Here is a 21,827-nt window from a genome sequence, read left to right as displayed (position 1 = left end):
ATGAAATGACAGAGAAAAAAAAAGGAAAAATGGGGGGAAGGATCTCATTCCCTCCTCTGTGAAGGAAGGGGTTGCCTGGATTTGAATGCTGTGTAAATGTTCTGTTTGTCTAATGATGATTTCAGAGTGGCACCACTTATTTAATAGTTCATGCATGATGTTATTTTAACGTCACACTTATACTACACATATATGCAGATTATGTCCTGTACCATATTGCTCCCTCTCCCCAGCAGGCTGTAAGCACCTTAAAAATAGGCTGCGGTTTCTGCTTCTTTGTTTGTACCATAGCAACTGCTGGGCAAAACATTCTTGCCAATTGATTTGGGAAAACTTTATCTTGGGTTGTACTTGTATGTGTTCTCTAGAAGTACAAAATCACTCTGCATCAACATGAGAACTAACTCAAAAGGAAGGGTCCTGCAAAAAAAAAAAAAGAGTGGAATCTAAAGAGGGGAGGAAGTAGGAAACACCACTTCCAAGATGTTCTCTGGAGGACATAGGCATCTTTTCCAGGCTGACCACTAGGCAGATCCACTGAGTGACACATGGTGTAAAATCCCAGAGGGTTCATCTCCTCGAGGTCCCCAGATCCAAGGAAAGAAGGACATCGTTTTAAAAGGATGGGAACAGAAACACATTTTCTGCATTACTCGTTCTGGGTACTGCCCCTTAATGCCAGACCACTCAAGGAAACATTTCCCAGGATTTTCAGCCATCATTTCATTCTCTGCTGAAAGTGCAAAAATGTTCAGTTCATTCACCAGTCCCCAGATGGATGCTGGAACACCCCGTGGATTAGTGTCATCCTATATATTAAAAATGCCAGGGCAGTGCAGATCCTAAGTTTAGGGACAACATTAGAAACCTTTCTACATCCCTCCTCCAAGCTCTTTAAAGACACCCTTGCTCATCTGACTATCTCATGTCTACAGAGACACACTGAGCAAGTTTATTTACAGGATGTACAGCAATAATAATCATTAGTCTTTTAGGATGCAGTACTCTTATTTATTTTCTAGAGCAGAGGTCAGCAAACTCTGCTTATTTTGGTAATAAAAAAAGTTATTGGAAAATAGCCGCCCTCATTAGTTAACGTATTGTTATGCTGCTTTCCAATAACACAGGCAGAGTTGCAATGGAGAGTTATAAGGCCCTCAAAGTCTAAAATATTTACCTTTAGAGAAAAAGTTTGGTGACTCCTATTCTAGATAGTCAATGCAAGCTTGGCAGGTCATACATCTTGTATCTAAGCATATTCAGTAATATCAACATCAATGACAATGATGATGATAGAAACAAATGCCAACTACTTTTTATTGAGTCTTTACTAAGCCCCAAGCAGTGCATTATGAATTTTAGACACATTGTGTAATTTAATCCCCAATATTCTAAGGAGGGGATATTATTATAGCTATTATACAGATAAGGAAATTGAGGCCCAAAGAAGTTGAGTGTCTTGTGAAAGTTCCCACAGCTTATCAGTGGTAGAACTGGGATTTGCACCCAGGCTGTTTGATGCCCATGCTATGCCTGCACTGTACTGCCTTCATTCTTGAGGTCGTTTGCCCTCTGTGGACAGAAACAATCTGTAGATACACAAGACTAAGAATACAGAGACCCAAAAGTTGCAGAAACAAGAACTGCCTTTGTGATCCCTCAATGGTAAGGATCGGACCATTCTGAGGTCTGGGTGAATGTCATCATGGGGAGCTATATCTCTGGCATTGGTCGGCCCACATCTCAGGACACTGCAGACTCCACGGTGGCCTCAGAAGCCTGCTCACTGCCCGCAATGAAGCCACTCCAGACTCCAGAGAAGGGCTCTAGAGATCTGTGCATGTCTCCATGAGGCTACCTGATTCTTGTTTATGTTAACCATGTTCAAAGATTTGTCCAGTATTGGTTTACAAAGAGAAGCTGTTGACTGCTGGGTGGAAGAGTCTGGAAGGGTAACCAGTAGTAGCAAAGGCCCTTCTCTCCTACCCCAAGCAACTCAGCTCCTGCTGCAAATCTGCCATGTGTCTTGGCAACACAGAAGCCCTATGGTTAAGGGAGCCCTCCAGCAGCTGCCAGGAAGAAGTTTCTCCGAGGCATGCTGCCCCTTGGGGTCTGAATCTGAATCCCATGGGAAGTACCTAAGAATTTCTGCAACCTCCCTCACTATTCTCCCAGTGCTAACTCCCTGCCTCCCTCAACCCAACATCTTCTTCTATATACCCTCTATATACCCCCTCCCCCAACATCTTCTTCTATTCTCAGTGATGTTTGTGCTCTTGGGAAGTGGTTACCCAGTCCTCCTTAAACAGCCCACTCTACAACAGCTCAACTCCTGAGAAATGGCCATGTGACTTTCCAGGCACAGACAGCACGTCCTATAAAGCTACTACATGGTGGAGGGTGGAGTGTGGAGGGCCAGCCCTGGGACAGAGGTAACCACAGGGCCACCAGAAAAGGACCAGGGTCATTTACAAGAATAAACTTGGTCCCTAGGAATAGCCCCCTTAATTGCTGCAGCCCTTGACCTTGGAAGCCAAAGGAAGTTGTTGTGGTCTCTAGGAAACTTCACTGACCTTGGAGCAAAGTCCTCTGATTGCATGCGAGAAAGCCAATTGAGCACTATCTTCTCAAATGGAGTGAGCCTCTTCCTTCCCTCCCTGGGCCCTCAGCCAGCCCTCCTCCTGGTGCCCACATGCCTCTGGGGTTTACCTTCACAGCCACAAGCATCTTGTCCTTGGTTGGGCTGAGGTTGTAGCACTCAGCCAGGAAGACCTTTCCAAAGGCTCCCTCACCCAGTTCTCGCTTCAATACGATGTCTCTCCTCTTAATGTGCTGCACATCTGTAGGACAGGGACAAAGAGGAGGACAGCAAATCAGTCCTCATTTGGTGACACAGGGAGACAGAAGAGTACAGAGGTCTGGAGTGGAGAATTTGGTTCTGAGCCCACAGCAGGCAAAGGCAAACTCTAGCACCCCAACTTTAGCAAAAAACCTGACATCCTTCTGTGGTTTGAGAGTATGGGCCAGAATCAAATTTCAGTGTTGTCCCTGAATAACTCCTAACCCCTCTAAACCACAGCATCCTCTGCTGGCAAATGGAGTTAGTAGTTAATGCACAGGATTCTGGCCTTAATTAGCCAGAGTTATTGGAGATAGCACAAAGCAGTCTCCACAGTTTTGTGCACATGAATCCCCTGAGAATCTTGTCAAAATGAAGATTCTAATCCAGTGGGTCTGAGAATCTATATTTCTAACAAACTCCCAGGTCATGTCCATCTGCTGTTGGTCGCACTTCGAAAAGCAAGGTTTCCGGGGTACGATCGAGAATCAGGTTGGAATCCTGGCTCCACTCCATTACCAGTTTTTTGAGCTTGGGAAAGTTATTTAGCCTCAGAGCCTCAATTTTCTCAACTGTAAAATGGGATTAACAAGAACAACTTCCTCGCTGAATTCTTGTGAAGATTAAATGAGAAAATCCATATGAAGAGCTTGGCCCAGGGCTGAGGACAAAGTAAAGACATAGAAGACATAGACACATGCATGCACACACACACACACACACACACACACACACACACACAAAGACACACTGGTTTTTGTGGTAACATAAAGGCTGTAGTGACCCCATCACAGTGCCTGGTTCATGACAGAGACTTCTAAGGGGTAGCTAAGATTATCTGGGGGAAACCTCTACTTGGCCAACCCTTCTCTGAAAGAGAGAAAGACCAATGAGACCACAAAAGGCAAGTTCAGAGTCCATCCAAGAATGAGGGTGTGTGCAGAGAGAAGGGCTGCCCCTGCCTCTGCTAATTTAGCAACCTAATTAAGGTCTGTCTGCCTGCAGAAAGCAGAGCTGTGACCTCAGCCCTCCCACCTATTTGGAAAGAATGCTACAAAGGAGTTGTACAAGCAGTGGGCTAGTGATGAAAGGAGCAAACCGGAGATTACTCACTGACCTTTACATTAATTGTTCACCAGGCAGAAGCCCATTAAATACCTGTATTCACATTACGAAGAGCATTGCAGAGCCAAAAAGTGGATTATCCCCAGTGACTTTGTAGAGAAATGAAAGCTGCAGATCCTGGGCCATGGCAGATCATCCCCGTAAGTGAGGAGACATAACAGGGACAGAGGGGCATGGCTGGAAGCCTTGGGGTACTGTTTTGTTGGTTTGGGGATTCCTTCAAGAATAAACTACAGGAATCTTTTTTTTCCCCCATCAGAGTCCTTTGTATCCCCACAGTGTCCCAGATGATCTGCCTACTAAGGATTTGCAGGAGGAAGCATTTACAAACTATGATTTTCTCCTCCCACCAGGACAGACCTGCACATTAACAGCTGCTGGTGACCACTCCTCCCAAGCCACAGGCTGCAATGCGGCTGCTACGCACTGCAGGACTATGCCCCAGTCTTTACAGGGAGGGGATTAAAATTGGTTCCCTTCTTCACACTTTTTGTCTCTGTTTCTCAGCCTCTGAGGAATGATATTTGTTGACTTTGGAGGGCAAGGCTAAAGAGTCTCCCGCTGCAAGAAAATAGGAAGTCAGGCCCTCTCTCGGGGGGCCACCTGCTCCTGCTACCTAATCATTCCCATGTGACTAGGGATGACACACGGGTTCTGCAAGTTGAATGTCCTGACATGGCCTGGAAGTGAAGACAGGGCTCACGATGGCAGCTGTACAATGTCAAGCCCACATCTCTGAACAAGCCGGGATTGGGAAGGCCTGGGAAGCCACAGGTGCTTGCTTCAAGACCGGGATCCTCCAAGAACTTGTGCACCTCACAGAACAACAATAACAAAATCTTGGGTCTCAGATTTCTCACCTGTAAAATGGGTATGGGGAGAACCGCACGAGTTTAACTTACCTATTACCTGAGCATGGAAGTTTGTAAACCTTTAAGTCCTCCGAAATGTAGGCTGTGTTTTGGCATTTTCATTATTCTATTATTTTACGAAAAGGAGAAATGAGGGCCAAGTCAGGCATCCCCACCTGGTGACTGAGCTGGGCATGGGATTCAGAGCATCAGGACATGGCAGGCTTGCCAAGTTACTGGGGGAAGAGCCCCGTTTGGCCCCAGACTCCACCCTGATCCCACCTTCCCTCTGCATTGTAATAGGAGAACTTAAGAATGCACCAAAATCACCTAGACGACTTGTTACAACAGATTGCTGGGCTCCTCCACCAGGGATTCCAATCTAGTAGGTCCAGGTTGAGGCCTGAGAATATGCATTTCTAAGTTCCCAGGTGCTTCTGGTGCAGGAACTACACTTTGAGAACCACTAGAACACAGCTTCTTTGGAGGGGTGGGAAATTAGCCAGCTGAAGAAGTTTACCTTTACAACTTGGCCTAAGCAAGTACCGTGCTCACAGTTTAGCTATGCCTCACTTCCAGAAGCCCAGGAGGAGGTGAGACGTCCTGGGCTTCGCTCCAAGGTCCTCCTTCCCTCCCTCGCTGTGTGGCCCAGATTGAGTCAAGTCCCTTCTCAGAGGCCCAACTATGCATCCATGCAATGCAGATCATGCCTATCTTGCCTTCTTATGTTCTAGAAACATCTCTACAAAGGTAAAACAATATTATAGATTTTCCTGGGTCCCTAAGTCCAACTCTGGGCTGAGAGACCTCACTGCTTCCCTCAGAACACTCACTCCCAGCTACAATGAATGCAAAACAGGAATGGAGGAGCTTTAAAGAGAACCAGACTCTGTTTTTCAGCTGCTGTGCCTCAGTCACGTCTTGGAACCCGTCCTTCTCCTCTCCCTCCCTCAGCAGCAAGAATCACAACCCCTGAGAGATTCAGACAAGCCAAGTGGGAGCGGCATCCAGGGAGTGGTTTCCCAGCCCTCCCTCAACATCCCAGGAGAGCCTGGCAGCAGCTGCAAACCCCTGGCTGCAGGAGTGGGGAAGCTGTGACAGCTGTGAGCCTTGAAGGTAGCAGAGGGCAAGTGACCATATTACTGGAAGCTCATCTGCTCTCCAGGAGCATGTGAAAAAGGCCAAGCAGAAGCCTCCCATGGGCCAAAGTGTCTTCCCCAAATGTGCAAATGGACCTTTTTTCAGGGATGTGGAAATACTCAGGTGCTCAGAAGAAAATAGCCTTGACTCATTCTTGTTGTCTTCAGGGTGAAAGAATTTTGACACCAATACCTATGCTTAGCCCTGGGCAGGGTGGTGAGTGCTGGGAAGGAGCAGAAAGAGGAATGGGAAATAAGCACAGATTTTATTTGACCATAAATTCTCCCCCAGGAGAGGACTGGTTCCTCGTCATCAGGATAAGAAGCTCCACAAGGTAACCAGGGAACTTTGGCAGAGACTGGCTGGATTAGGGCCAAACACATAAGGCAAATCACTTCCATGTGGACAACCCCATGCATCAACAAGACTGGAGACTCCAGAATACCATATGAGCAGCTTCTTTCACTGAACTTACCCAGGAAAAAGTAGGGCAAAGGGAATTAACTTGCACCCTATGTATCAACACCTACTGGGTATTCAACACTTGATTCTCATCATAACCCTGAGAGACTGAGAGATAAGTGTTATTACGCCCCTTTCACAGATAAGAAAACAGAGGCAGGGGGTAACTTGCCAAATTCACAGAGGTAAAATGCGGACAAGGAAGGACTCTCTTGTTTATGACTCCCAAATCCGTGTTCTTCCCTTTACCTTAGGCTGCCTTCACTCTGTCCTCCCAGCTTTATGGCCACTAAAATGATCCAGTCCACAGATGCTTAATTCTCCATCTTCCACTACTCAGGTTTCCCTCACCCTGCTCATCCTGGAATTCTATGACAGCATCTTCCCAAGGGCAAGGGCAGGAGCCCCCACTGGAAGCCTTACAGAACAAACAAAGCCCTGGGGAGAAGGGTATATCTGGGGACAGAGTGAGAGAGGAACAGCCTCTGCTCAGGCCCTGGGGAATGACTGGAGTGAGCCGTTTCACTTCTGACGTCCATGCGTCTATTTGGGTCCCTGCTTCTGCATGCTTTTAGCTCACACAGTGCTGTTCAGAGCTGCCTCTGGTGAAGCTATCTGACCCACACGCCAAAAAGTGATGGATTTTCCTAAGAGGAGAGGGCATCAATCTCCTTTTACTGCCTGGCTGACTGGCCCAGCAGAGTCTGGGTCACAAGGCTCAGACATGAAGACACTGGAAGGGGAGGTAGGGAGGGGGATGAATAGCCCAGGCCGTGGGAAGACTTCCCAATCTCCAACAAAAAAGGGGCTGCTGGAGAAATCAGGGGGCTGCTATATAACAGGAAGGGTTCTTTGGGAAATTAAAAGAGTTCCTGGGACCTTCTGACCTGGCTTTTCCCTCAATCCTTTTTGTGAGACGGCCACCAACTGGGTTCCACCAGAGGAAGCCACCTGTAGATCTTGTTCCCACAGGACAACCGGTTCATCTGACACAAGAACAGAATCAAGATTTCTGTGTTTTAGTGGCTGCTCCAAGAATTCTTTCTCTTTAGTGGGGACCAAGATAACTATTCCATATGTGTGGGATTCACTTCTGGGAGGTCTTCCAGGTCTGCAGCAAGCATGACCTAGAGCAGAATCTCTAATCCATTGAGGTCACTGGTCACCTCTGGACAGAAAACCTGAGCCCTGAGAGGTCAGTGGGCAGGCAGGGGTTATCCCTCGTCCTACTTCTGTTCCTCTTGGCTGCCCTGTGGGGTGGGAAGGGAGGCATGCACATAGCTGCTGGATACACTAACATCGCTGGACACAGAGGTGACCACTGTCGGCTTCACCTCCCTGTTCTGGGAGAATGAAGGCAGGGAGGTGGCAGGCATAAACTGCTCAGCCCTGCTGACCAGGGAGGAAGAGGGAACAAAAACACCTGTCCCAAATGGCACTGCTGAAAGATTGAAGACTGGAAAACAAACAAACAAACAAAATAGATCTCTATTGAAATCCTGACGCTCTTACTTACTAATTGAATCCTATCCTCTCCATACCTCTAGTTCCTTATCTGTAGAATGGGAACATGGATATTGACTTGGCAGAATTGTTGAGAGGATGACTTAAAATTTTTAGATAATAAAGATGATATAAAATATCCAAAATATATTAGACATTTAACAGATGTGTTTCTTTCCTTTCAGATTTTCATTTCAACTAGGAGCTCAACACCTATCTTGCAAATAAAATCATGGCTTGGAAAGAAATGTGGAGAAGGATGATGATTTTCTCCTAAAATAAAATGGCACGAGCTTGCCCAGGAGTAAGCTGGCCCTGGCTCTGGTCACCAGCTCTGTCTAAGGCTGCCACCACTATGCCTGACCTCCTCCTCCTTCAGAGGCCAAAACAGTTTGTGGGAGGAGGTTGGTCAGACAGTGGAATAAAGACATCAAAAGGCAGAAACAGCCACCTACTCAAGATTGGTATTGATCAGTAGAGAGGAATCCGATTTCCCAGGGTCGGTGGTTATAAATAACAGTGATCCTGCTGTACGCCAAGCAGCAAATTCGGTCCCCAAAGGTGAGCGTGTGCACTCAGTCACGCTCAGATTGCCTTAACAAAAATTTGTTTGCCACCTCGGTGCTTTGGCTAATTATTGTCTTGGGAACCATGTGTGTAGACAGGACTGAGACAGTCCTTCTCTGAAGGTGGTGACTTAAGAGGCTCAGAAGCAGCTCCCTGCCACCACCAGCAGCCCTGAGGGCTGGCCCCTGGTGGGAGCTCCTAACCATCCTACCCTCCCCTCTTCCCTGGCTCATGTTGATACTCAGTTCCTAACTGGTTCCTGTCCTCATCACTGAGACCTCCCAGGTCTTTCCCTTGTGGATTCCATCTCACTCTGCACTGGTCTCTTTTAGCTTATTGTTATCACTTTGTGCCCTTATTAATAATAAAAATAACTGCCATCAATTGAGCACTTATCCTGAGCCAGATACCAGACTGAGCACATGACATCTTTACAGCTCTGTCTTTTGTGTTTTTTGTTTTTTGTTTTTTGTTTTTCCTTGAGACGGAGTCCCGCTCTGTCACCCAGGCTGGAGTGCAATGGCACAATCCGGGCTCACTGCAACTTCCACCTCCCAGGTTCAATTCTGCCTCAGCCTCCCGAGTAGCTGGGATTTCAGGCATGTGCCACCACACCTGGTAAATTTTTGTATTTCTAGTAGAGACGGCATTTCACCATGTTGGCCAGGCTGGTCTCAAACTCTTGACCTCAGGTGATTCACCCACCTCAGCCTCCCAAAGTGCTAGGAGTACAGGCGTGAGCCACCGTGCCCAGCCCTACAACTCTCTTAAACATAATATGTTGCTGTCCCCAAGCTACAGATGAGAGGGCTGAAGCTCAAGGTGGTTAAGTAACTTTCTCAAGATCCTCTAGCTGTTAGAGGTGTCCTGTGAGACTCTAAAGGCTGCGCTGAGCAGACTGTGCCACCTTGACATCCTTTAATCATGACAGCCCCCTTCAACCCTTGCAACCCCTACTTCAGAGAGAGGCTTTGCTTTCTGCACTGGCATCAGTACTTGGTAGAAACCAATAACATCTGTAAAGAGAGAGTGTGTCACCTTATCCTGGAACCTAATCTTGCTACCCCGATTGCCACCACCTAAGCTCAACGTGAGCCACAAGGATGACATTTGAAGATAAAGCCAGCACCAGAATGCAGAAATCCAAGATCTCACTGCCCCACCCAGAAACAGAGTTTCCAGGATCTTAGGCTCACCCATTGCAAGGTGAGTCCTGAGGGTGACTACATGCAGGAGGGAGGAGGGAGGTTCTTGGCAGGAGAAGGGGGAAGAGGAAACAGGGTGAGGAAGGGAGGATCTGTGAAAAGCGTGTGTTTTCTCTGCACTAACCAGACCCTAGGGTCTCTGCCTGCCAAAAAGGCTCAGAAGAAAACATTAATTCAATACCACACATTTAATTACACATGAAATGGAATGTCTTTAAATGGAAAAGAATAACATTCCTGGAGCTCCAACTGTGGGTGTTTGAAGTGGCAGGAGGGAGAAAAAGGGCCAGCTTTGAACCTTTGAGGGGGAAGGAGACCACCAAGAGGGCAGCGCCCTGCCTGAGTTCAAAATACAAATTTCTGCCAGCCCTCACAGAACTGCCCTCACACTTTCTCCTGGCCTCCTGGCTGGGTCTCACCTCATGCCTTCTATGAATGGCAAGCAAGAGGAGCTAATTGCATACGGTATTGCATAAGAGCATAGCCAGGCAAGCATGTGCCCTGGCCAGCTACAGGCCCTTTGTAGGGGTCTCCAGTCAACCCAATCAGTTCTCCACCTGGACAGAAGAGTAGAGCATGGCTAAACTATTTAAACCACCACTCCTGCAGAGCCATCCCTGGATGATTTATAGACTATGAGAAAAAAGAGCATCTCCTGGTTTCCTGTAAAGGACCTTTCTAAGAGAAGACATTTTGAAGGCTGGAGATCTAAGAGAAAAACTGCAGAATTATTTTAGAGGTCTAGAATTTAAAAATTATTAATCAAGGCCAGGTGCAGTGGCTCACACCTGTAATCCTAGCACTTTGGGAGGCTGAGGCGGGTTGATTACTTGAGGTCAGGAGTTCAAGACCGGCCTGGCCAACATGGTGAAACCCCATCTTTGCTAAAAATACAAAAATTATCCACATGTAGTGCTGTGTGCTTGTAATACCAGCTACTTGTGAAGCTGAAGCAGGAGAATCGCTTGAACCTGGGAGGTGGCGATTGCAGTGAGCTGAGATTGCACCACTGCACTCCAGCCTGGGTGACAGAGCAAGACTCTGTCTCAAAAATAAATAAATAAAATAAAATAAAATAAAAGATTAATCAAATGGGGTAACAATGACTTGGGAATGGATTCCAGGTTGAATGACCACCAGCACTGTTTGTTGCTATTGCTGCCCTGGGGCCAGGTTGACTCAGGACTTTTTACTTAAGAATAAGAACCTGGATCTTTCTGCTGGCCACCCCATGACTCATCCTTAAGCCTTCTCTGGATTAGGGCTTTCCTCATACATTCTTTTCAGAGTTTGACATCTTTGCAAAGAGGCTTTGAAGGGTGCTGGCAGTTGCACAAGTCAAAAGGCCAAAAGTCAAAAGGCATGTGTTGCTCAAGTGCATAGTCTGGGCCCAGCACAGGGCCTGAGACCAAGTAGGTACTCACCAACTATTTGATGAATGGGTGAATAAATTAAAACTCTCCCTGAAGCACTGCTAGAGACTTTAGCAGGGAAAATACTGTAAATAGGGAGGAGGAAGGGAATCTGGGGGAGTGGCATAAACAAAGGAAAGATGAGTAAGAATGGGAAAAGATCCAGGAAGTTCCTAAGAACAGACTTATTTATGTCCTGGCTCTGAGGAACCAAGATTGTATTGAACCAGGAGAGTACTGAGACCCACATCCTAACCCTCAGTCTCCAGCTCCCCAGACTTCTAAACAAAGTGCCTCCATGTTCAGCTCTGAAGAAGCTCAGCGACCAGCAGGTCCCACTCTGAGGCACGTGTGCACCCTTAGGCTAGAGGTAGCGGTCTAGGACACCGAGACACTGTGTTCCCATCAAGATGAACACATAAATAAGACACCCTGCTGTTTCTGGAAGCAGTGAAGAGAGAGGATCAGCGGAGGACTATCTGTTCTGGGGCAATTTCCAGCTCACGTTTCTTGACACAAGAAGTTCAGAAGCTGAGGCTGAAGTTCAGAAGTGTCCCTGCTCCCCAGTGCTACCCCACTGTGCTCCCGCCATGAGCTCAGACACCTACCAATACCCAGGCTCCCAACATCAGCCTCCGTAACCACAGTATGACTGCCCTTTCATGCCCACTTTCTGGTCTCCATATTCTGTTGGCCTTTCCCGTAGCAAGAGTACCTCTGGCTCTCATTAAGCAGTGACTGCTTGAGCCAAGAATAAAGAGCAAAAGAACTCCCCAAGGAGAGCCATCTGGAATTGAGAAGTTAGGTGCTGAAAGATGAATCTCAGGCTCCAACTGAGAATCTGTTCCTCCGACAACTTGCTGGGCTCCCTCTTTCCTCTGCCTCTTCTGACCTGACAGTGACAAACTCTCTTCAAAGTGCCCATATGAGGGTCACATCCCACCTCTCAATCTCCCCAGAGGCCTTTCTTTTCCAGCTACTACCCGGGAATGCTGCCTCGGCCTCTCATCCCTGGCATCTGACTCTGTCCCGCAAGCCCTCTCTGTGATGTCACGTTCTCACCAGAACACACACAGAGCACAATGTGCTAAAGGCTGTCCCTTCCAGCGCCAGAGCTCTGGGCCAAGACATAGGCTGCAGGGCACTGGAGCCATGAGATGCAGCTCCATGCAGAAAGTCTTGAGGTCAGGAAGAGAAACACCTGTGAGGACCACAGGGTGAACCATAGAAAGGGAGACCAGAGGATCCCAGTCACCCATTCGCAGGACACACCATTGGCCTTGACAACTACCCACAACCGTGGGTCCAAGAGAAAACTGAATTGCTTCAGGCAGGAGAGGGAGAAAGGACATTATTTGATCTGTATAAGACAGGCAGCAGCACCCCCAAAATATAACAGACACAAAGAAAAGAAGAAAGGACAGGAAGGGGACTTTGGGAGCAAACAACAGGATCAGAGTAAGGGGACCGAGAAAGAACATGGCTTTGGAATGAGGCAGAACTCGGTATAAATTCACACTCAAGGACACATCCTCAGAGGCGGCATTTGGCAATTTACTAAACCAGTCTCAAATGTTGTTTTAAGGAGTGAAATTTAAAAAATATCCACCTCATTGACTTGCCATGAGGATTCAGTGAAATTATGTGTACAGTCATACATTTGGAGCATGTTGAAGGAGCTAATGCCCATAAAAGTTTAGGAAGGAATATGCCAATTTCTTCCTCTCACCTGCTCTCTGCTCAAACCTGCAAGGATCCTCACTGATTATTGTTACTGTTATTAAAGTGCTTACTGCATGGTGTTTTGATATCTTTAAATGAAGTAAGAGATTGAGTGTTTAAAACATTTGGGAGGCACATAGTAGGTGCTCAATAGGCCTTAACATAAAGTATCTATGTCTTTAGGGCAGTTTTTAGTCTGATATTTGAGAATTCTGATAACCTGGCCCAAATCCCCAGGCTTCATCCTCACAAATGCGTTAAATAGATCTAACAGATGGACAGGCTGGCCATCCACTGTCCTCTGAGCAACCACGTGAGCTCGTGCCTATGCATCTGTGTCCTAGCTTTCCTCCATCTGGGGTACCCGTCCCCACTTCCACTAGTAGAAATCAACCCAATCCCCAACACCGGAAATAATCCTGCGTTATCTGTAAGATAGTTTCCTGATCTTCTCTTTCTCTCCTCAGAATGTCTATTCCTTACACAAACATAGGTGTCCTGGGACCACCTCTGCTTATTTTGTTGCCCCCTACATAAACTCACCTCCTGGACAGCTCAGAGAAAACAAGCTCAAAACAACCTTACGGCCTAACTAGAGAGAGTAAGTGGTGTTGGCAAAGATCAGCATTCGATTTTTATGTGATAAAATTTAGTTATACTGAGGCGTAAAATTCCAGTTCATTTGTGGACACAGGCCGAGCCCTTAGACTTCCTACATTCACCAGGTTCCAAAATAAAAGCCTGCTGGCCTGAAGAAGTCTGTTTACCCTCATTCTTTCCCCCAGCGATGAACTTAATGATGGAAAGGATTTTAGTTAATGCACAAAGGACCCTAGGAAATGAACAGGTCACCCAGTGAGGCCTTCCACAGAGACTTGGGAGGCCTTTCTGTGGAAAAGCCTAACTTTACTCTTGCTTAAAGCAGAAGGCTCAAACACCAGAGCGAAGGTGATGCCCTGCTTCTGAAGGGAATGGAAGGCAGGCCCAGAGTCCATGGAAACATAGAAACTAATATTCCCATGTGGGACCCTTAACCCTAAGGGTCTTTCTTCAAGAAAGACTTGGCCAGGTGTGGTGGCTCACGCCTGTAATCTCAGCACTTTGGGAGGTTGAGGCAGGTAGATCACCTGAGGTCAGGAGTTTGAGACCAGCCTGGCCAAAATAGTGAAAGCATGTTTCTACTAAAAATTCAAAAATTAGCCGGGCATGGTGGCACACACCTGTAATCCTAGCTCCTCGAGAGGCTGAGGTGGGAGAATCACTTGAACTTGGGAGGCAGAGGTTGCAGTGAGCCGAGATGGCACCACTGCACTCCAGGCTGGGCAACAGAGCAAGATTCTATTAAAAAAAAAGAAAAAGAAAAAGAAAAAGAAAGAAAGAAAAGGAAGGAAGGAAAGAAGGAAGGAAGGAAGGAAGGAAGGAAGGAAGGAAGGAAGGAAGGAAGGAAGGAAGGAAGGAAGGAAGGGAGGGAGGGAGGGAGGGAGGGAGGGAGGGAGGGAGGGAGGGAGGGAGGGAGGGAGGGAGGAAAGAAAGGACAGACTCTTCTTTCCTCTTCTTCCTAAAGTGCTTAAAATCCAGTCTAGTCGTGAGCTCCTAGGACATACACGTGCCCCCCATGAAAGCGCTCTTGCCCTTGCACAACAGGGAAGCTCCCTTGGGCAGCTCTGGTTGCCCTAGTGGGGCTTCCTGTCTTCCCTCAGCTGTGCGGAGAGGCGGTGGTGATCAGCCTCCCTGCGAACCCCCACCTCCCCTCTCTGCCCCGGGGATGGACAGCTCCCTCTCCCTGCCTAATGCAGCCCAGCTCCCACAGGCTTCCTCTGGAGCCCGGGTGACACAAAGTTATCTTGGCTGCCAGCTCACCCTGTGCGCACTCCATTATTCTCGGCACCATCTCTTTCCATGTGACCTCTGCATTTGGACACCTTTTCCATCAGACTCTTTTGGAAGTCCCTGAAGCCCACCCTCCGCAGACTGAGGAGAGCTGGGCCCCTTTCAAGGTGTATGTTCCCATTTCCCACTCCCACTCCCGGAGCCAGGGCTTCTGCCAAGCACCCTTGCCTTGCCTGCCCCACCCCCGCCACCCTCTCTAAGCCTCTTGCTCTGGCCCTCACCCTGTATCTAATGGGGAACAAGGTCTGAGGTCAGGGCCTGCGACTCCCAGCCACGCCGGCCCTCCGCGTGGGCAGCCTGAGCTCAGCGCAGCCTGCAGATTCGTTCCGCACGGCCTCCACGATCCCGGATCCGTGCTTCCCCCTGTCGAAGTCCACTCACTCTGCCAGGTGTTTTCCCACCACATCCTCTGAGCTGACTTCCAAGAGTTTCCCCCACACCAGATGTTAAACGCACTGGCCGGTGGTTTTCTGGCCTGTCTCCTGAACCTCCCCCACCCTATAATTATATAGAAAACGACAAAAGAAAACCAAAGAAAAAGAGCTGGTGGAATTAGGAGTGCCCCTATCTGACCCCTGGAATCCCTCCCCTGGCTTGGGGGTCTTGGATCAGATCCATTTGTGTTCACCAAGCTCTGAGTTTGCTGCCTCTTGGACACTAGCTAAAGTCATCGCAAACACTTACGTGGATGGTGCTTCGGACCAGAAGACAATTCTTTATCGTTTTCCTGGTACTAACAGAAACTGAGTCACACAGAGAAGTGTGAGGTTTCAGTGATGTCAATGCTATTTGTTCTTACTAGTCTCTAGGAAGATCCCAGACATTGGAGGTCAAGTGGTTTCTGGGACTGATGGTCAGTGGAAAATAGAAAAGGGAGAAATCTTCACTGAGTATCACTAGACCTGTGCAGCTAATGAATGGCCACCTCTTATTGATAGGCCTGGACCTCCTTGGATGGCCCCAGAAGAACCAAGGTGAGGTCTCTGGGGCATCAGCCTCAGGACCCCACATCAAACACACTTAGGAGCCCCAAAAAGAGTCATCCTTCCACGCTCTGCAGAAGGACCCCAACTCCCCTTTCTTATCAGCCTTGGGGATGTTTCCGCTCTCCTTTTTCAGAAGAGATTGCTGCTTGATATGGTGACATCTACACATTGTCTGCATGCTGTGGCCTCCCTGGGAATAGACCACTCCACTTTCTCTGCTTTCCCTGGGAACAAGCTCTTCCTAGCCCCCTTGCCCAACTGCCCCTCCTCTGTGGGGGTTATTGACCTCATTGCCAGCCTGTTCTTTGCTGCCTTCTGCAGCTGCTCTGCTCCTGCCAGACCTTTTCTGTGTGTGTGTGTGTGTGTGTGTGTGTGTGTGTGTGTGTGTGTGTGTGTGTGTATGCATGCATGCTTTTTTTCTCTGAAATAGATCTTTATTGTAGGCTCTCCGGGCAGATGTGAATGGCTCCTTGAGCCTCTACTGTGCAGGGTTCAGGCAGGGCCCATGGCCTGGGTTGCCATCCCTCTCCTGCCAGCTCTCCGAGAGGCCAGCCCTTGGCCTCTCTTTGTACAGTCCTACAAATTCCTACTAGGGGATATATGTGAGATGAGATATTTCCCACACCAGCTCTTTACCCTAGAAACTAGCCCTTTCCCTCTATGTCTCTTCTCTGAGTACTTACTCATTTTCCCATTTTCAGTACAAAAAGTATGGAGGCTGAATGACAAGACAGCTATACCTCATGCCTCCTGCAAATGTGTTTTGTGTCAATTACACATGAATGTTATCCTGTATAACTTCCCCTTATCTGTGAGATTTTGGAGCAAATATATGTGAATCTCCACTTACTCCAGATCGTGACTTAGGCAGAATGAGTTAGGAAATCCAAGTTATAAAATCAGTAAGGAATTAAATATTTGGATGGAAGACCAGTGATAGGAAAAAAAATATTATCTGCAACAGAGCAAAACCACTTGATAAATGTTTCATTGAAGAGACCTCCCCCAGAAAAGTTTCTAGCCAGCCAGCGTCTGGGAAATGAAATTTGCTGTTCAGTGCCCCTGGTTACTAATTTAACGTGCGTGAAAAGCCATGTCATCTTTTCACCTGATGTGCTGTCTACACTATTTTCATTTAGTGAATGCTAAAAATAAACAGATCAATAAATAGAATCATCTATAAGTGCATCCATAAGTTCCCTGACAGCCACAGTGTCTGTCTTTTTTAGTAAGTCCTTTCATTTCTCATGCACAAGTTGCACAATTCTTTGGCCATAGATTTCCCAGGAGTGTGGTAAAGAGGAGTGTGAACTATGAGATAGGGCACTCCCAGCTCTGCTACTAACTAGCTGTGTGACACTGGACATCTTCCTCAACCTCTCTGACATGACACTGCATTTGGGAAGTGTGATCTACTGCTGACATTTGTAAGCAAATGAGTTAATATTCATCTGTAAACCCCTTAGCTTAGTACCAGGCATGGAGTGCATGCTAAAACTAAGATTCATTTCTGCTCTGTTACCCAAGACTGCTCAGTTTGAGTGCCTTGTGCCAGTGGACACAGAGACAAGCAGAAATTCAAAGGTCCTCCCTCCTGTAATAACACACCTACTCCACCTGTCCACCTGAAGCAGGAATTTGTCTGCAGAGGTTCTGCCTGCCACTTTGGGCTATAGAGAACTCTGACTGCCCCAGGCCATAGGTGTTTAACTGGGGCCTTTGCTCAGCTTACAGAGGCTGTTTGTTACCTGCTGCACACTACAGAGGGTCAGGAGATCTGGGGACATGGCATGGCTCAGGGAACCTGGAGGGCAGCAGGCAACAAATGATAAACTCATAGCAGGTGGAAAGCACACAGAGTGACCTTGCTGAGTGCCTTTCACATTGGCATAGAGAGCCCTATGAGTGGCTAAATGGGACTGCAGCAAGTGAGTAGCTCTGTGCCTGAGTCTTAACTGAGAATAGGATGGAGAGAGTTGGAAATGTTCACCTACACCAATGCCTGTGAGTAACCCTTGCTCCAAACTTGCCAACAGGCACAACCATTGGCCCCATTCCAGCCCCCTGCTTAGTGGTACTTGGCTGAAAAGAGGCCAGTTCAACAAAGCAGATCGTTGTTGACAGTGATGGAAACTAAGGCACCAACCAGGTCTCTCCCACTTATTTGCTGAGGGATCACATGTTGGTTCAATCCTTTTCATATTCAACAAATGTGTGTGAAAGTTTATAATGTGTGTCAGGAACTGGGCTAGGGTCTCCAGCAGGGAATAAGAGACTCTTCTGTTCCTCCTGGAGCTCGTTGGTCTAAAGAAGAGGATAGATGAGTCACCCAGGAAATTGGAATACATTGTAATAAGCCCCCTGGTGGGACAAGGAAAGGATCCTTGGGGTACTGGGAAGGTATGTATATCTAGATCTGGAGGGGTCAGGATAGACTACCTACTCTCCGTGGGTCTCCATTTCTTTGTGTATAAATGTGAGAATATATGGAAGAATGACTTGCATGCAACAGTCAGATGGAAACTGTTTTTTCATCTTCCAACAACAGCAATAAAAATGTAAAAATGCCCAAAGAACATACTGCAAGTTACTCCAGGTACCTACAAACTGTGCTGTTCTGGTTTTTATTGTTGTTGTTGTTGTTGTTTGAGACGGAGTCTCACTCTGTCACCCAGGCTGGAGTCCAATGGTGCAATCCTGGCTCACTGTAACATTTGCACCCCAGGTTCAAGGGATTCTCCTGCCTCAGCCTCCCTCGTAGCTGAGATTACAGGCACACACCACCATGCCCAGCTAATTTTTGTATTTTTAGTAGAGATGGGGTTTCACCACGTTGGCCAGGCTGGTCTCAAACTCCTGACCTCAGGTGATCCACCTGCCTCAGCCTCCCAAAGTGCTGGGATTACAGGTGTGAGCCACCCTGCTCTGTTTTTTAGGGCAGGGGTGGGGTAGTCATTTAGGCAAAAACTGTCCAGAGAAGCCCACCTTGTTCTGGTTACCATTTATCAATTCTCAGGGCTGTGACTAAGACATCTCTGCACTGGGGGCATAGCAGTGGGTTGTATTGCCTCCTCACCCAATCCTCTTAGCTCCAGCCAACCCCACTCAACATGACCCATGGAGTCAGCCTGTCTGGGATCAAATCCAGCCTTCACCAATCATTTCACTCTGAGATCTTAGAAAAGTTACCTAACATTTCTGGTCCTCAGTTTCCTTAGCTGTAAAATGGTATAATTATACTAGAGCCTGCCTCATAGAATTGTTTTGCGTACACATGTGTTAGCATGTGTAAAACACTTAGAAAAAAATACCTATTTGGTAAGCATCACCTATACCTATCAGCTATCATCACCATGGCAATTGTCTTCATATAATTATCACAGAGAAGTTCATTATTATGATGCCTACAGTCCCTCAGCGGGAGCATCTACGCACGACATCCCTGTGGGACGTTGTGTGGCATCATTAAGAGATTGGACTGGACTCCAACCCGGGTTCCACTGTCCCTGGCTGTGTAACCTCTTTGAGCCTCAATCTCCTCATCTGCAAAATGGACTCATAAGATTTCCTATAGCACAGTGTTGTGGTAGGATTGAATAAGCTCCTATATGGAAATCAGTCAGCACAGTGCATGGGGAAAAAAAGGAACTTTTGGAAAATAGAGTGGCTATACTATAATTACGTTAACGCAGAGGAAACAAATGTTGTGCACTGTGAATCCAACTGTAATCACTTCTGTAAGGTGGGGTAACAGACTTCATAGAAGTGAGAAATAAATCTTTTTACTGCTGCCTCTGCAGAGGATTGAATCATTTTAAGCTTCTACCAGTTCTTTGTGCTGCTGGAAGTTACACCTAATGTTGATGGCCCATTGTTTAGCAGAGCACATTAATTAGTCTGTGTAAATTCAAAAGTAGGCTCAGCCTGGGAAAGGAAAGAACTAAATTGCTCTGAACCTTAGAGTGCAGTAGCTGGATTTCCCTGCTCTGAACCTTAGAGTGCAGTAGCTGAATTTGGAGTGATGAGTGAAGGGAACTCAGGTGACTTGGGAGAGAACAAAAGGGAGCCTATAAGCTTGGGGGTGGCCTGTTGGTGGGGTGGCTGGAGGACTTTTAGAACAGAAATGTCTAAGAGGTATTATATGGGAGTTTGTGTTGATTCATCATAAACTTCCCACGTAACACTAAAATTACAGCAAAAGCCGCTCCACACACAATTCCACAAATTAGTGATTTCAGGGGCATAAAATACTGATAAAAGGCATGTTTCATTACAGGATGAAGATTCAGAAGAGGAGTGGAATATATAGGATGCTTAGTCTGTCTGTATTGACCCACTTCAATAAAAGCAAGAACTCTGACGATTTCAGGGGAAGAGTAAGGTAACTTCTGCCTGCCTCAACTCTGAGCATCCTTAGGGTGGAATGTCTATTCAGCGTGGAGCTCCAACGATTTCATCTGAAGGATGCTCAGATATCATCTGGCTTGTGAAATCAGCATTGTTGTCCAAACCCCTACTTGGCATCTCTGCTTGCATGTCTAGTGGTCTTTCATGTGTAACACAGCCGAAAAGAATTCTTGCTTCTTCCCCTTGAATCTGACCTTCCCCAGGGCATGCCTATGTCATGCTAAGCAGCATTCCCATTCACTCAATGGCTCAGGCCCCTAACCCAGGAGTTTTCCTTGATGACTCTTTTCTGCACTGCTCCCAAGCCCATCAGTAAATCCTATCAACTCTATACTCAAATAATTCTCAAATCTGTCTACATCTGCAATAGACCCTCTGCCCCTTATCCTGCTGGCACCATCCTAGCTCAAGGCACAAGGCTCTCTCACCTGGGCAGGGGCCTCCTAAACTGAGCTTCCATTCTTCTCCCACCCCTCTCTTCCATCCCTCACCCCAACTCTGAGACATGGTGAGCTAACCCAAGTCATCTTTAAAAAACTATAAAGTAGGAATCTTGATGTTCCTCCCCTGCTTCAAACCCAAGAGTTTAGAGTAAAAGCCCAATGTACTCTATCATTGCTTATGGAAATTGATTCTGCCTAGCCCTCTGAGCATACCTTTGGCCACCGCTGCACCCTGTCTCCACTCTACCCCAATGCCCTTCCTTCTCTTCTTAAACATTCGAAGCTCAGGGCCACCTTAGAGCCATGACCGCAGCCACTACCTGTCCATGAACGCTCGCTCTCCAACCACTCAATGGAAAGGAGTCACTTGTAGCCTAGCACACTGTTTCAATTCTCATGCCTCGCACTGCCACCATTGGATAATTATCTTCCTGACTTATTTGTTTGTTTGTCATCCGGTCCCCTAGTGGGCAGAGCTCCGGCTCCTTGCGTCTCCATCAGTGCTGTATCCAGCACCTCCGCCACCACCTGGTGGACAGTGGTGCTCAACACGTATTCGTTAAATAGATGAGCAGCTGCCTTTCTGGGTTTTATTATCATTACTCCACAGGTTCCTGTGACTCTCTGGAAACATCAAGTGACAGCTGGAGATCCAGCACCAGATGAGATGGCTGCAGCTTCAGCAGATCCAAATTCTGAAACCAAGGCAGGCGTGCTAGTTATTAAATCAGGACAGTGCCCAACAGGACATCAATCACAGCTCTGAGTTCATATTGAGCTTAAGACGACACCCATCTAAGCATAGATTCTACCCACAAATACATAAACGTTTAAAGTTATTGAAAATCAGAAGCTCCGGTCTCGATCTTCATGGAACATCCCGGCTGCTCCTCAACTTGGCACCCTATGCTCAAGCTAGAGCTCGGTCACAGCATTAACTCATTAAAGCATGGACACCAACACAAAAGGGCCACTGAATCTACTGGAAAGCCCTCAAATATGTCGCGGTTTTGTAGGCTCCACGACTCTCTTTACGGTAACAGTTAAGAGGGAGCCAGGCATGGAAGCTCCGTCAGTCTCTGGGACACCGTCCCAAGGCATCCTTGCATGGAGCCAGCATATCTTGGCATGGCCACCAAGTTGAATTCTCAGACACGTGGGAAACTGTAGATGAAGGAGGTTGCCTGCTGCCTTTCCCCAGCTTCATTCTACTAAAAAAAGTGGGGAGCAGACCCCAAATTTAGCTATGACATCAGCCAAAATTAAGTGTGTAGA

The 21,827-nt window shown here is 47.3% G+C and overlaps 2 protein-coding genes across 8 annotated transcripts in view; one reads left to right on the top strand and one right to left on the bottom strand.

The window, feature by feature from the left end:
* MRPS11 (mitochondrial ribosomal protein S11) overlaps window positions 1–21,827 on the top strand; it is a 1,182,883-nt gene that overhangs the window by 640,947 nt on the left and 520,109 nt on the right. The gene's annotated exons all lie outside the window — the stretch shown is intronic.
* The window catches only part of NTRK3 (neurotrophic receptor tyrosine kinase 3), a 386,330-nt gene that overhangs the window by 62,894 nt on the left and 301,609 nt on the right, over window positions 1–21,827 (bottom strand). For all 5 annotated transcript variants that reach the window (XM_050797633.1, XM_050797640.1, XM_050797635.1 and 2 more), the window contains one exon: window positions 2,710–2,840. In XM_050797633.1, the coding sequence (XP_050653590.1) occupies window positions 2,710–2,840 (131 nt within the window). The remainder of the gene's footprint in view (window positions 1–2,709; window positions 2,841–21,827) is intronic.

Source organism: Macaca thibetana, chromosome 7 (assembly GCF_024542745.1).
Source record: "Macaca thibetana thibetana isolate TM-01 chromosome 7, ASM2454274v1, whole genome shotgun sequence".
Classification (NCBI taxonomy): domain Eukaryota; kingdom Metazoa; phylum Chordata; class Mammalia; order Primates; family Cercopithecidae; genus Macaca; species Macaca thibetana.
Note: the sequence above shows the minus strand (reverse complement) of the source record. Positions and strands in the feature narration are given on the sequence as shown.